General features: G+C 58.1%; 4 protein-coding genes across 4 annotated transcripts; 2 read left to right on the top strand and 2 right to left on the bottom strand.

Moving 5' to 3' along the window:
* Positions 1–116: 116 nt before the first annotated feature.
* BDV59DRAFT_209099 (putative proline oxidase Put1) lies at positions 117–2,324 on the top strand (the record flags this gene model as incomplete). The annotated part of the gene is made up of 3 exons (XM_073695331.1): positions 117–673; positions 728–1,328; positions 2,001–2,324. 3 exons carry the CDS (start codon positions 117–119, stop codon positions 2,322–2,324), a joined length of 1,482 nt encoding a protein of 493 aa, XP_073546207.1.
* A 213-nt stretch (positions 2,325–2,537) lies between these two features.
* treA (alpha,alpha-trehalase treA) lies at positions 2,538–6,083 on the top strand. Its single transcript, XM_073696930.1, has 3 exons — positions 2,538–2,776; positions 2,822–4,831; positions 4,884–6,083. The coding sequence occupies exons 1-3, from the start codon at positions 2,765–2,767 to the stop codon at positions 5,976–5,978; spliced, it is 3,117 nt and encodes a 1,038-aa protein (XP_073546208.1). The 5' UTR covers positions 2,538–2,764; the 3' UTR covers positions 5,979–6,083.
* Positions 5,775–8,847, bottom strand: cat1 (catalase catB). The gene is made up of 5 exons (XM_073696931.1): positions 8,346–8,847; positions 8,060–8,285; positions 7,588–8,003; positions 7,373–7,537; positions 5,775–7,313 (listed from the first exon to the last, which is right to left on the bottom strand). Exons 1-5 carry the CDS (start codon positions 8,619–8,621, stop codon positions 6,225–6,227), a joined length of 2,172 nt encoding a protein of 723 aa, XP_073546209.1. The 5' UTR covers positions 8,622–8,847; the 3' UTR covers positions 5,775–6,224.
* Positions 8,848–10,396: 1,549 nt separating this feature from the next.
* On the bottom strand, positions 10,397–11,569 carry BDV59DRAFT_209100 (cupin domain-containing protein; the record flags this gene model as incomplete). Its single annotated transcript, XM_073695332.1, has 2 exons — positions 10,397–11,051; positions 11,126–11,569. Coding segments are annotated over 2 exons (1,099 nt in total), but the record flags the coding sequence as incomplete, so codon positions are not given.
* Between the last annotated feature and the right edge of the window lie 854 nt (positions 11,570–12,423).

Here is a 12,423-nt window from a genome sequence, read left to right on the forward strand (position 1 = left end):
ATCCGCATAGATGTCTGCATATCACCGGCGGAGGCGACTCAACCCCTCACGAGGCAATGCAAGTAGATAAATAGATCCTGCGGCACGCAGGACGCATTGATAGCAAGACGACCAAGATGAAAGTCAAGCTTCTGCGCCGTCCGCTCCTCTATACACTCCCTGCTTCGGCCCGTCATGCATCGACATCCTCATCTACAGCCCATCATGCCCTCCTCACCCCGCCACAGGCAGCACCACCCATGCGGTCCCCCATGGCAATCCTCCCCACGAAGACCCTGATCCGCTCGTTGCTTTTCACCTCCATCATGGCATCGCCCCTGCTGAAGCCATGCCTGTCCGTGATGAAGTACATCGTCGGCTCCAAGTCCCTCCTCCTCAGTCCGGCCCGCAACCCCATCCTCAACTACCTCCTGCGCACCACCATCTACAACCACTTCTGCGCGGGCGTAAACGAGAAAGAGGTCCGCCGCACCGTGCAGGACATGAAGAGCCTCGGCTTCAAGGGCGTCATCCTAGGCTACGCCCGCGAGTCCATCGCCCAACTCGACGACAGCCCGCACGTCCCTGTCGAGAAGAAGCAAGAAGCCGCAGCAGCCCGAGCCGTAGAGGAATGGAAACAGGGAAACCTGCAGACCCTGCAGATGATCGAGGCCGGCGACTATCTCAACGTGAAGTAAGTCCTCCGCGCCATCGCTTCCCCCAAACCCGACCACCTCTAACCCGGCAGATTCACCGGTGCTGGCCCAGCCGCTGTCGAGGCGCTCACGCGCGGCGACCCGGTCCCCCCGCCGGCCATCCAGCAAGCCATTACGGCGATCTGTGAGGCGACGGCCGCCCGGCAGGCGCGGCTCTGGATCGACGCCGAGCAGCAGGTCTTCCAGCCGACGATCGACGCATGGACGATCGACCTGATGCGCCAGTTCAACCGCCACGGCCGGCTCGTCGTCTACAACACCATCCAGGCGTACCTGAAGGCCTCGACGGCCAACGTGCAGCGGCACCTCGAGCTCGCCGCCCGCGAGGGCTGGGCCCTGGGCATCAAGCTCGTCCGCGGCGCCTACATCGCCCACGACCTGCGCTCGCGCATCCACGACACCAAGCTCGCCACCGACCGCAACTACGACCACATCGTCCAGAGCCTGCTCAGCCGGCAGTGGCCCCTCGCCGCGCCGCCATCGCCAACACCCTTCCCCACCGTGCGGCTGTTCGTCGCCTCGCACAACGCCGAGAGCGTGCGCAGGGCCTACTCGCTCGCCCGCCACCGCACCCAGCATGGCCTGCCCACCGTGCCGGTCGAGCTGGGCCAGCTGCAGGGCATGGCCGATGAGGTGAGCTGCGGTCTGCTGGCGGCGAACGCGGTGCCACCGTCTTCGTCGGCGCCGGCGCCGGCGACTGCAGGTGCAGGTGCAGGTGCGGGGGCGGGTTCCCCAGATCTGCCGGGGGTGTTTAAGTGTCTGGCGTGGGGAACCACCGAGGAGTGTCTTCATTTCTTGCTGCGGCGGGCGGTCGAGAACCAGTCGGCCATGGACCGGACGCACGACACCGCGGCGGCCTTGCGCGAGGAAGCGTGGAGACGAATTGCTGGGCGGACGTAGCAGGGTTTGCTGGTTTGTGCTCGCGATGGCGCATGAACCCCGCTAATCACCGGGTGCCAACGCATGAAGCGTGTATCGTGTGATGGGGTGGGATGCGGAGGATTCATCCGGTTGTCGAATGGGCACCGAGTAGGCATGTTGGCGTTGATATCGATAGTCTTTCGGGGGTTAAAGCTGACGATTGGGAGGAGCATTTAGCATACGATCGAAGAGTTTATTTCAGATTCCCTGTCATATTTCCCCTTCACCAATAGCACCCATGACCATGCGGAAATGGACATTTTCTTAGACCGTTATAAGCATGACTATAGCAGTGGACCTCGTTCTATCCTTCAGCATTTGCTTGACCTCGATATACTCTTCGTCGTTATCGCCTAAAACCCCCTCGTTCTCGCATGCATCCAGAATGTCCAGTCCAGATTCCTGACAGTCCCACTCGAGCGTCTCGTTGTCCACAAACGTTCGGGCCACTACTTCCTTGACCGTGGAAATATCCGGTTCCCCGATCTCACCGACAAATCGGGCCTCGATAAAGCCGTCAGTGCAGCAGGGCTTGCCATGGGAGGTGGCCTTCCGGAATGCGGGGTGTTCGCCGTCCACTTCGAAGACGAGATCTTCCGTACCAGTGTGGAGATGCAGCGCCCAGTGTTGGAAGTTGCCACAGCGAGGGTGATAGAATGCTACTGTGAGATGAGGGCTCTGCAGGGGATCCATGATAGTCTGCGTTAGGGCGGAGCTCAAGGTGTAGGAGACTACTTATGTATGATCAGGTCGACCCTAGGCAGCCTGCATGACAGGCATGGACTTCTGCCTGTCATTCTCTATCCTGCTCTATACAACAACTGTCCTGTCAACCAAGCCCGGATCCCCGGTTCAAAATATTCTATGATGCAATTCACGGACTTTTGTCGGGCAAACTCCACTTCTCCATCTTGGTTCAATGCCCCGCATAACGGCTCAATTACCCTCAATACGAGCTTTGTCTCCTTAGAGGACTCCAGCTGCAATTCTAAATTACAGCCAAATTATAATCGACGTGGGGCACCAACTCTAGAACTTGTCCGAATCCAGTCCTGCAGACGACTGCGGGGAACGGCCCGAGCTATATTTATTACTCCTGAGGAACCCGGGGCTCCGTCGAATCCTTCGGTGTAGATCCACGAGCCATCATGAAGTCGGCAGTAGGTAGACTCGCTTCTACGAGGCGTACAAGCTAACGGAAATAGGCTCTCGCGACGCTGACGTTTCTCGTCAACGTCTCTGCCCTCAGCACAAACGGGCGCGTCACCAGCATTCTTAAACGCCATGGCAGCCCCAGCATCCACCAAGCATCCGTGAATTCTTCCAACGTCTACCAGACCAGATTCGATGGAGTCACCTGGGATGACGACAACTGGCTGCTATCCACGACCGCCCTGGAGCAGGGCCAGTTCCAGACGCGAGGTTCCGTGGCCAACGGATATCTCGGCATCAACGTCGCCAGCGTCGGCCCTTTCTTTGAAGTGGACCGCGAGGATGTAGGCGATGTCATCAGTGGATGGCCGCTGTTCAGTCGGCGGCAGACCTTCGCGACCATCTCTGGTTTCTTCGACTCCCAGGCGACGACCGACAGCTCCAACTTCCCCTGGCTGTCTCAAAACGGCCACGATAGTGTGATTAGCGGTGTCCCTCACTGGAGCGGACTGATCTTGGATCTCGGCGATGGAACATATCTGGATTCTACCGTCGACAATCAAACCATCTCTGATTTTCGCTCGACATACGACTTCAAGGCCGGCCTCCTGTCGTGGGCATACACCTGGACCCCCGCGGGCAACAGGGGCTCGTATGCTATCACCTATCGACTCTTCGCCAACAAGCTGAACGTCACCCAGGCTGTCGTCGATATGGAGATCGTCCCGTCGGGCAATGCCAACGCAACCATCGTCAATGTCCTCGACGGCGAGTCTGCTGTGCGCACTCACTTTGTATCCTCGGGCGAGGACGACGGCGCCCTCTTCTCGTCCGTGCGTCCTTGGGGCATCTCCAACGTTACCGCATACATCTACGCCAACCTGTCTGCCACCCCGAACGTGGATCTCGCCGCGCGCACCCTCGTCACCGACATGCCCTATGTGAGCGCCAATGACTCGTCCATTGCGCAGGCCGTCCCGGTCAAGTTTACGGCGCATGAGCCCGTGCGGGTGACCAAGTTCGTCGGCGGCGCCTCCACCGACGCCTTCACCAACCCGCAGCAGACGGCAAAACAGGCGGCAGCTGCCGCGCAGTCGGCTGGATATCTTCGATCCCTCCGGGCCCATGCATCTGAATGGGCGTACGTAATGAACGACCAGTCAGTGGATCGGTTCACGGACCCTCACACCGGGCAGCTGCCCGACGACGAGCACATCGTCAACTCCGCCATCATCGCCGTGACCAACACGTACTATCTCCTGCAGAACACCGTGAGCAAAAACGCCATCGCGGCAGTAGGCAACGCCCCTCTCAACACGCAGAGCATCTCCGTCGGTGGACTCTCCTCCGATTCCTACGCAGGCCTCATCTTCTGGGACGCCGATGTCTGGATGCAGCCAGGCCTCGTGGCATCGCATCCAGAGGCCGCCCAAGCCGTGACAGACTACCGTGTCGCCAAATACGACCAGGCCATCGCCAACATCGACACCGTCTCCTCCAGCTCCAAGAACCAGACACGGTTCGACCCGTCCGCTGCCATCTACCCATGGACCAGCGGCCGGTTCGGCAACTGCACCGCCACGGGGCCCTGCTGGGACTACCAGTACCATCTGAACGGGGACATTGGGCTCTCGCTGATCTACCAGTGGGTGACCAGCGGCGACACGCAGCAATTCCGTGAGTCGCTCTTCCCCGTCTACGACTCCGTGGCGACGCTGTACAGCAACCTGGTCGAGCGCAACGGCTCATCATGGACAATCACCAACATGACCGACCCGGACGAGTACGCCAACAACATCGACGCCGGGGGCTTCACCATGGCTGTCGTCTCGGAGACTCTCCAGTACGCCAACAGCTTCCGCGAGCAATTCGGCCTCGAGCCCAACGACACATGGACGCAGATCTCCGACAACGTCCTGATCCTCCGCGAGAACGGCGTCACGCTCGAATACACCACCATGAACGGCACCGCCGTCGTCAAACAGGCAGACATCGTCCTGACGACCTACCCGCTCGTCTACGACAACTACACCGCGCAAAACGCCCTCAACGACCTCGACTACGTAAGTAACCACCCCCATCGCACTCTTAAAAACCCCCCTCTCACACACCCAGTACGCAAACAAACAATCCCCCGACGGCCCAGCCATGACCTGGGCCATCTTCTCCATCGTCGCCAGCCAGCTGTCCCCCTCCGGCTGCTCAGCCTACACCTACCACCAGTACTCGTTCGACCCGTACATGCGCGCGCCCTTCTACCAGCTCTCCGAGCAGATGATCGACAATGCCACCATCAACGGGGGCACGCACCCAGCGTTCCCGTTCCTGACCGGCCACGGCGGCGCCAACCAGGTCGTGCTCTTCGGCTATCTCGGCCTGCGCCTCCTCCCAGACGACATCCTCCACGTCGACCCCAACCCGCCACCGCAGCTCCCGCACATCAGCTACCGCACCTTCTACTGGCGCGGCTGGCCCATCTCTGCCCGCTCCAACGCAACCCACACCACGCTCGTCCGCACCCCCCACGTCGTAGCCAGCCCGCTGGACACCGCCGATGCGCGCTTCGCGGATGCCCCGATTCCCGTGCACGTCGGCAGCAGTAGCAGCAACAGCAATGCCACCGGCACAACGTACACCCTCCACCCGCGCGAACCGCTCACCATCCCGAATCGACGCATCGGCTGGATCGCCACGACGCCGGGCGACCTCGCGCAATGCCAGACGGTGTCTTCGCCGGACGGCTACGAGTCGGGCCAGTTCCCGATCTCGGTCGTCGACGGGGCGACATCCACGCGGTGGCAGCCGTCGTCGTCGAACGCCAGCTCGGTGACGGTCGAGCTGGCTGCGCGGGGCGGGGCCTCGGTGTCCGGGTTCCATTTCGACTGGGCCGCCGCGCCGCCGGTCAACGCGACGGTGGTTTTCCACGACGCGAGGATCGCCGACCCGCCGGCGGCGCTGGCCGCTGGGGACGGCTCCTACCGGGTGGTGACGACGCTGACGCAGATCGCGCCGTCGAAGCCATATCGGGCCGACTCGGCGGAGTTTACGGCCGTTGCGGTGCCGGTGGGGAATACCACGGACGTGCGACTGGATGCGCCGGTCGATGCGGCGCGGTACGCGACGTTGGTGATTTCCGGGAACCAGGGGTTAGGCGAGGGAGAGGAGGATGTCGGCGCGACGGTGGCGGAGTGGGCGATCGTCCGCTCGTAGAAGCGCACAGGGAGGTGATTTAATTGATTGATTGAATTGATTGGATTGGATTGGATTGGATTGAATTAGAAAGCTGTCTATGACTACCTAGCTGTAATTGTATTGCTCTTGTGCTTTATTCCAACGGGCTGTCGAAGCTCTAGGTATCACACACCACTAGAAAGAAATACTACATACAAGAAGGCAACTTTGTACGGGGAAATCCATGGAATGTATGTCTATGCTCAGGAGACCACGGCACGGCACTTAGTGGTCCAGAGCGAAGCGGTCCAGGAACTTGAAGGTAGTCAGACCGTCCTTGATACCGCTGACGAAGTCGCCCGTCACCGACTGCGCCAGGTAGACACCGTCGCGGGAGTCCGAGATGCCCACGTTGCGGAGCGCGGTGCCACCGCTTCCCAGCGCAGCCACGGGCTTGCCGAAGCGGAAGCTGTCGATGAGGATCTGCAGGGGACGACCGGCCGGGAACAGAGTGGACGAAGTGGCGTTGGTCGGAGCCATGGTAAACGAAGCGGGCGTGAACAGACGCTCGACACCGGGAGCGACGACGACGGCATCGAACTGGATGGCGTCGGAGCCGGAGTAAGTCTGGTTGACGCCGTCGGCGAGACGCTCCGCGACGGTGACCACGTCGACGTTGTCACCGGCCAGCTGGGAGGAGAGATCGGAGGCGACGGACAGCGAGTTCGGCACGTCGACGGAGGCCAGCACCGCGACCTTGAGGCCGTCCAGGCGCATCAGCTTGTGGCCGAAGGCACCCAGGTTGATACTCTGGTTGTTATGGTAGAAGGTCGGATCGGGCTGGGGCTCGGCAATGCCGATGGCACGGGCGACGCGGCGAGCCAGGTCGTTGTCGACGCGGTTCAGCTGCATGATGACGTTGCTGCGGACCACGTCGCTCTTGACGTTGGAGTTCTCGAAGCGCATGGCGTCGATCAGGAACTGCTTCTCCGCCGGCACCAGCGAGTTGTAGAACAGACGCGGCTGCGACCAGACATCCCGGAAGGTCGGGCTGACGGCGCGGGTAAGAGGACCGCTGGGGTTGCGGCGAGGAGCAGAGAAGAAGCCGTTGCCGACGGTCTGGTTGGCCTGCTTGGGCGAGCCATGGTTGGGGGTGTTGGGAGTGTAGGCGTAGGGGTTCAGCGGGATATACATCTGGCCGGCGCCGTCACGGTTGTTGTTATGGATGGGCACACGGGGCTGGTTGATGGGCAGCTGCTCGAAGTTGGGGCCATTGTGACGGTTCAGCTGGGTGTCCAGGTAGGAGAAGAGACGGCCTTGGAGGAGAGGGTCCTCGGTGAAGTCGATACCACGGACGATGTGGCCGGGTTGGAACTGGTCTTGTCAAAACGCTATTACGGATAGAGAGGATAGGGGCTATGTGAGGCACATACCATCACCTGCTCAGTCTCGGCGAAGTAGTTGCGAGGGTTGCGGTTGAGCGTCATCTTGCCCAGGGGAGTGATGGGCACCAGCTCTTCCGGCACGATCTTGGTGGGATCGAAGACGTCGAAGCCGAAGCGCAGCTGGTCCTCTTCCTCCATGATTTGGACGCCGAGCTGTTTCATGAGCGTTGGCTGAAGGCATAGGGGATGGAGAAACAACATACCTCCCACTCGGGGAACCGTCCAGCCTCAATCGACTCGAACAGATCCTGACGCATGTAGTCGGCGTTCTTGCCGGACACCTGTTGGGCCTCTTCCCAGACCATACTGGCCTTGCCGGTGAGCGACTTCCAGTGGAACTTGACCAGCTTGGAGGCACCGTCGTCGGTCACAAAGCGGAACGTGTGGACGCCAAATCCATCGACATGGCGGAAGGATCGGGGGATGCCGTGACCGGCCATGGCCCAGAAGAGCGTGTGCAAGGCGCTGGGCTGACGGCTGAAGAAGTCCCAGGCCGAGTCGTGGGCCGTCGCAGCCTGGGGAATTTCATTGTCGCCACGGGGCTTGACAGCGTGGATCAGGTCGGGGAAGAGGATGGCGTCCTGGATGAAGAAGACGGGGATGTTGTTGCCGACAATATCTGGCGGAGTTAGCTCCTCATGCATGATACGAACTCGAATTGAGAAAGATACATACCAAAGTTACCCTCGTCAGTATAGAACCGAGTGGCAAAGCCGTGTACATCACGGGCCAGATCGGAGCTGCCACGACTGCCAGCAACAGTCGAGAAGCGTACAAACATGGGGGTCTCCTTGCCCTTTGCCGACAGAAAAGAGGCCGCGGTGATGTTGGAGAAGTCGCCATACGAGGTGAAGACACCGTGTGCGCCGGCACCACGGGCATGGACAGCACGCTCAGGGACCTGGGATAGAAGAATCAGAAATGATATTCAGCCGCAACATTGGTAGATCGGGAAGAATACCCGTTCGTGATCGAAGCGCTGAATCTTCTGGCGGAAGATGAAGTCCTCCAGCAAGGTCGGACCGCGGTCTCCCACTGACAAACTATCTTGGTCGGGGATAGGGCCGCCGACGTCGGTGGTCATGAAGGCATCGCTGTCATCCAGGTAATACTGGGACAGAAAATCCTCCGTGGCGCCAGTTGCATCGCCGTCGTCACGAGCTTTCAACTCGCCTGTCATGTACGGACAGGCCGCATTGGCAACGCCAATGAGGCCGATCAATGAAAGAGCACGCATGTTGACTGCAATAATGTTTGCAAGTTTAGCTCATGGGATCGGGAGGGAATAAAAAACATGGAAACAGGGCCGCAGGGAGCTTTATCAAGGAAAGCCACATGCGTCGGACACACTTACCAATCGAACTAGGCACCACAGCGTAGGGACAGAGTTCACACCTGTTTCCTAATCCAAGGGATAGAAAACACTACTTATAGAACAGAAGATACCGACCCTGATCGGACCACAGCACACGGAAAAGGGTTTAATTAATAGGGTTCGTGCAAAAAAAAAACATAGTGCCACCAACGAGATGCTTTCTTTTCCCCCTTATGTCATTGGGAACTCTCATCCCACACTGCTTATTTGATAAACCGGGTCTAGAAGGACAGGGTGATACGGTGGAACATCGGACAGACATCGTCGTTTGGCTCTTACTGGAATGATCAATCAGCGCATGCACGGGGCCATCGACATGCGGCTAGAGACTCTCCCATTCGTCCGCAGGTCATGGCAGATCCATTCTTGGCGCATGAAAGCCAGATGGACAGAGAGCCAGCTGCAATCTTGCCCCGAGGTCGTTGAATCACTAATCTGCCCACATCGACTGGGCCGTGCTGCGTCGAGCCCGGTATGCTTGGTAATATCTGTCGGTCTGGAGCAGTACTGGATACACCATCATAGCTTCTGCCAAGTGGGCCGGCCGCAGAGGATTATTAAACGGGAGACATGGGAGAACCGAATGGCTTCATCTTGGCAGACGGACAAACAGGCAACTCGCCGCGATGATCCATTCCGACGAGTTTAGTGTCCATTGAATGTTGTTGACTTCGGCCGACACGATTGATCGAAGCTAGGAGATTTTTCTTGCTTTTGTTTTGTTTTTACTCTGATGTTCCAATCCCACGTCTCCTTGCATCAGACCCGTCCCGAGTGTCCTTGTATCGGGTTGATGCTGGGAATGTTTCGCTCAGATTGACCATGATTCAGACAGCTCAACCCTTGTCTTGTCTATCCCGTGTTTGTCTGTCGCCTCAACGGATGAACTTCGGCGATAGTATCCATTTGCGGATAATTCGATGACGTTCACGACGGTTCCCTGCTGTCAACCCTAATTCCAGTCCATTTCCCACTTGCCGTGCCCTTATTACTCAGGCGTTCTTGGCAGTAAATTCGCTCTGCTGATTGCAACAACTGCCCCCCATGTCTAGTCGGGCCCGAGCTACTGCATTGCGTCTGCAGTTGTCACACCGTCATGTGCCGCAGACGATGCAGGGGAGGATGCATTGTCACTACTATTTATAATTTTGAATTCGGATCCCAGTCCATTCTTTCTCTTTTATAGACCTATTTCTGGATTCCTCGACGCTGACTCTAACCCAGCGCTGCGGCGTTCTGCATGGTCAGGGGTGAGCAGGAACCAGGGTGACCACGGATGCATGCATGATGTTGACACTCCAGATTAGCTTGTCCCATTCCTGTTTAATCGCCCCCGAATCAAACTTCTCTGATCATCCCATCTGCCAAGTTCCCCCCGCACTCTACCGTGGGTTAGCCGGGGTCTAACGGACGCCGCCAAAGCCCCTCTCAAGGATGAGCAGATCATGCCGCGCCTCGAGGGGAGCACGCCTAATCTTTCATTCATTTTTATACTCGCCGTGGGATCCCATTGGACATAATCTTGGCTACCGGGAATACATTTATGCGCCTCCCCCATACGCAGTAGGCGAGAGCACAAATTTGTCACACCTCTATATAATCTATCGCCAGCCAGCTAACTTACACAATCGATTTAATCAGTACTTGGGAAATGTGGGATACCCCCAGTCCTGTCCATCGGCAATCAATCGTTGATCCACGCCCTCCTTGCCGCTGCTCACATAAAGGACCTTGGCATACGACGCCTCCGTCCAATATTGATATGAAACCATGCGCGGGACAAACGCCACATCGCCCGCCTCCAGCCGGGCGACCGGGTATGAGCCAATTTTGATCAGGACGGACCCTTCCAGCACCTCGAACGCGCATGCACCGTTACCAATCCACGACGGGGCCGTGGCTTTCTGCCGGCTCATGATGATGGTCGATAGCGTGTAGTTGGTGTCCTGGGCCTGGGTGCTGGTGACGAGCGGCTGCACAATCTGGTATGATCCCTGCTGCGAGTTGAGATATTTGGGGCCGTAGTTGTTGGCGATGAAGTAAGGCTCGCCTGGCTGTCCCAGCGTCGTTGTTGTCGAGTCAATCGAGTGCCAGTCGGCATCAGCGGGCGCAGATCCGTTTACAAAATCCCGGCGCGGCTCGAAGTCGAGCTGCGCGTAGACGTCGAAGCGTTGCAGGCCGGAGATACCACCAGAACTGGGGCCGGCCGCGGCGGAGTCGTTGACGGCTTGGGGTACGTAAGGCGTATTGGTGACGGAGGTGTAATTCTTGCCGAGGGCGTAGAACAAGTCCCTGTACAGAGCAGTCATCCATCAGCGTGTGTCCTTTGGGCTAAACTACTCAGAAAAAAAAAGCTGATGGCTTACTCAAATCCGCCGGGAGAAATAACCCCGACCATCTCCGTATCCGGGTCCAGGATCTGGAAGGTATGTGTTGTATTCCGCGGCACCGATCCATAGTCGCCCTGGGTCAGCAGTCGGCCTTGCTGCTCGCCATCGCCGTGCTGCGCCCACAGCTGGAATCGGCCCTTGAAGTTGAAGAAGTTTTCGTAATGCTTCTGGTGGATATGCGGGAGAACGCCCAGACTGCCACTGGCGGGGGCATTGGTGCTCATCAGCGTGAAGGCATAGTCGGAGGAGGGACCCGTCACGGTGAAGCGATACAGCTGGCTGCCAATGGTAACAGCGTGGGAGTCGGCGTAATGTGGCAGCACATATGGACGAGGCGATGAGGGCGCGTTCTCGACATAGAGTTCAGAGAGAGACTGCCCAACAGCAAGAGGGGCCAGAGCGAGGAAGAGGAGATTCATTATGCCTACGACTCTCCGTTCTGGCAATCTGAGGGTTCCTTAGAATCTGTCGTTCTACTCTTATATCCGGACGCTCGATTCTATCGATTCCATCCTACTACGCTGCAGTCCCACTTGGTCGGGTTTTCCACAGCCGGTGCTTCCATCTTTTATCAGATTGAATCGTGCTTTGTGAGTCCTGCCAATGAGGATATGACTGCTCTCGGAATTTCCGAGGCAGAATGAGGATCATCGCCTCCACGGACAGATGTCTGGTTGGAGTGGACGCAAGGTTGTGTTATAGACGTAGACAGATAGATCGTAGTATGATCTAGCATAGATGTGAACAGGGACTCTTCACGTCAGTATTGCTCCGTCGCCGTTTATCAACTCGCAAAGAAAAAGAAACCTTCGCTTAAGATGGTACCTGACGCAGGAACGTGTGCCTGGTCGTCCACGCAGCATGGGGATGTCGATCAGTGCCGATCCTTGAACTATCCACGTTCGCCGTCTCGGCAGGGACCCATTCCGGAATGCCATCATCGAGTCAGAACATCTCGTTCGGCCAAACTGGATCCATTAGTGGGTAAGTATGACGACGAAGCGTTTCTGCCCCTGTTACTCGGCGGAATCGGCAGCGTACGGAATACGCTGTACATACGTACTCTGTACTCTCATATATGGCTGGAGGCCCGTATCAAGATGACGGTGATGTGCACCGTAAGATTATGGTTTTATATGTTCACAGGATCTAACCTTGATTTGACTTATCGTCATGCGACGGACACGAGGTCAGTTAAAAACCACGGATAGACTTCTGGGCAGTTGCATCATACCCCCCACAAAACGGCAAGCACTCCGGCATAGGGATGCAGG

The sequence above is a fragment of the Aspergillus ambiguus genome, assembly GCF_047715705.1.
Source record: "Aspergillus ambiguus strain CBS 117.58 unplaced genomic scaffold BDV59scaffold_25, whole genome shotgun sequence".
NCBI classification, from domain to species: Eukaryota; Fungi; Ascomycota; class Eurotiomycetes; order Eurotiales; family Aspergillaceae; genus Aspergillus; species Aspergillus ambiguus.

Bases quoted from the DNA above. Each gene is read 5' to 3' on its own strand.
- treA (XM_073696930.1), top strand. The intron at 4,832-4,883 runs GTAAGTAACCAC...TCACACACCCAG, and splicing joins CCCTCAACGACCTCGACTAC to TACGCAAACAAACAATCCCC.
- cat1 (XM_073696931.1), bottom strand. From the start codon at position 8,621: ATGCGTGCTCTTTCATTGATCGGCCTCATTGGCGTTGCCAATGCGGCC. The intron at 8,286-8,345 runs GTATTCTTCCCG...CTTCTATCCCAG, and splicing joins AGCGCTTCGATCACGAACGG to GTCCCTGAGCGTGCTGTCCA. The intron at 7,314-7,372 runs GTATGTGCCTCA...TGACAAGACCAG, and splicing joins CCGAGACTGAGCAGGTGATG to TTCCAACCCGGCCACATCGT.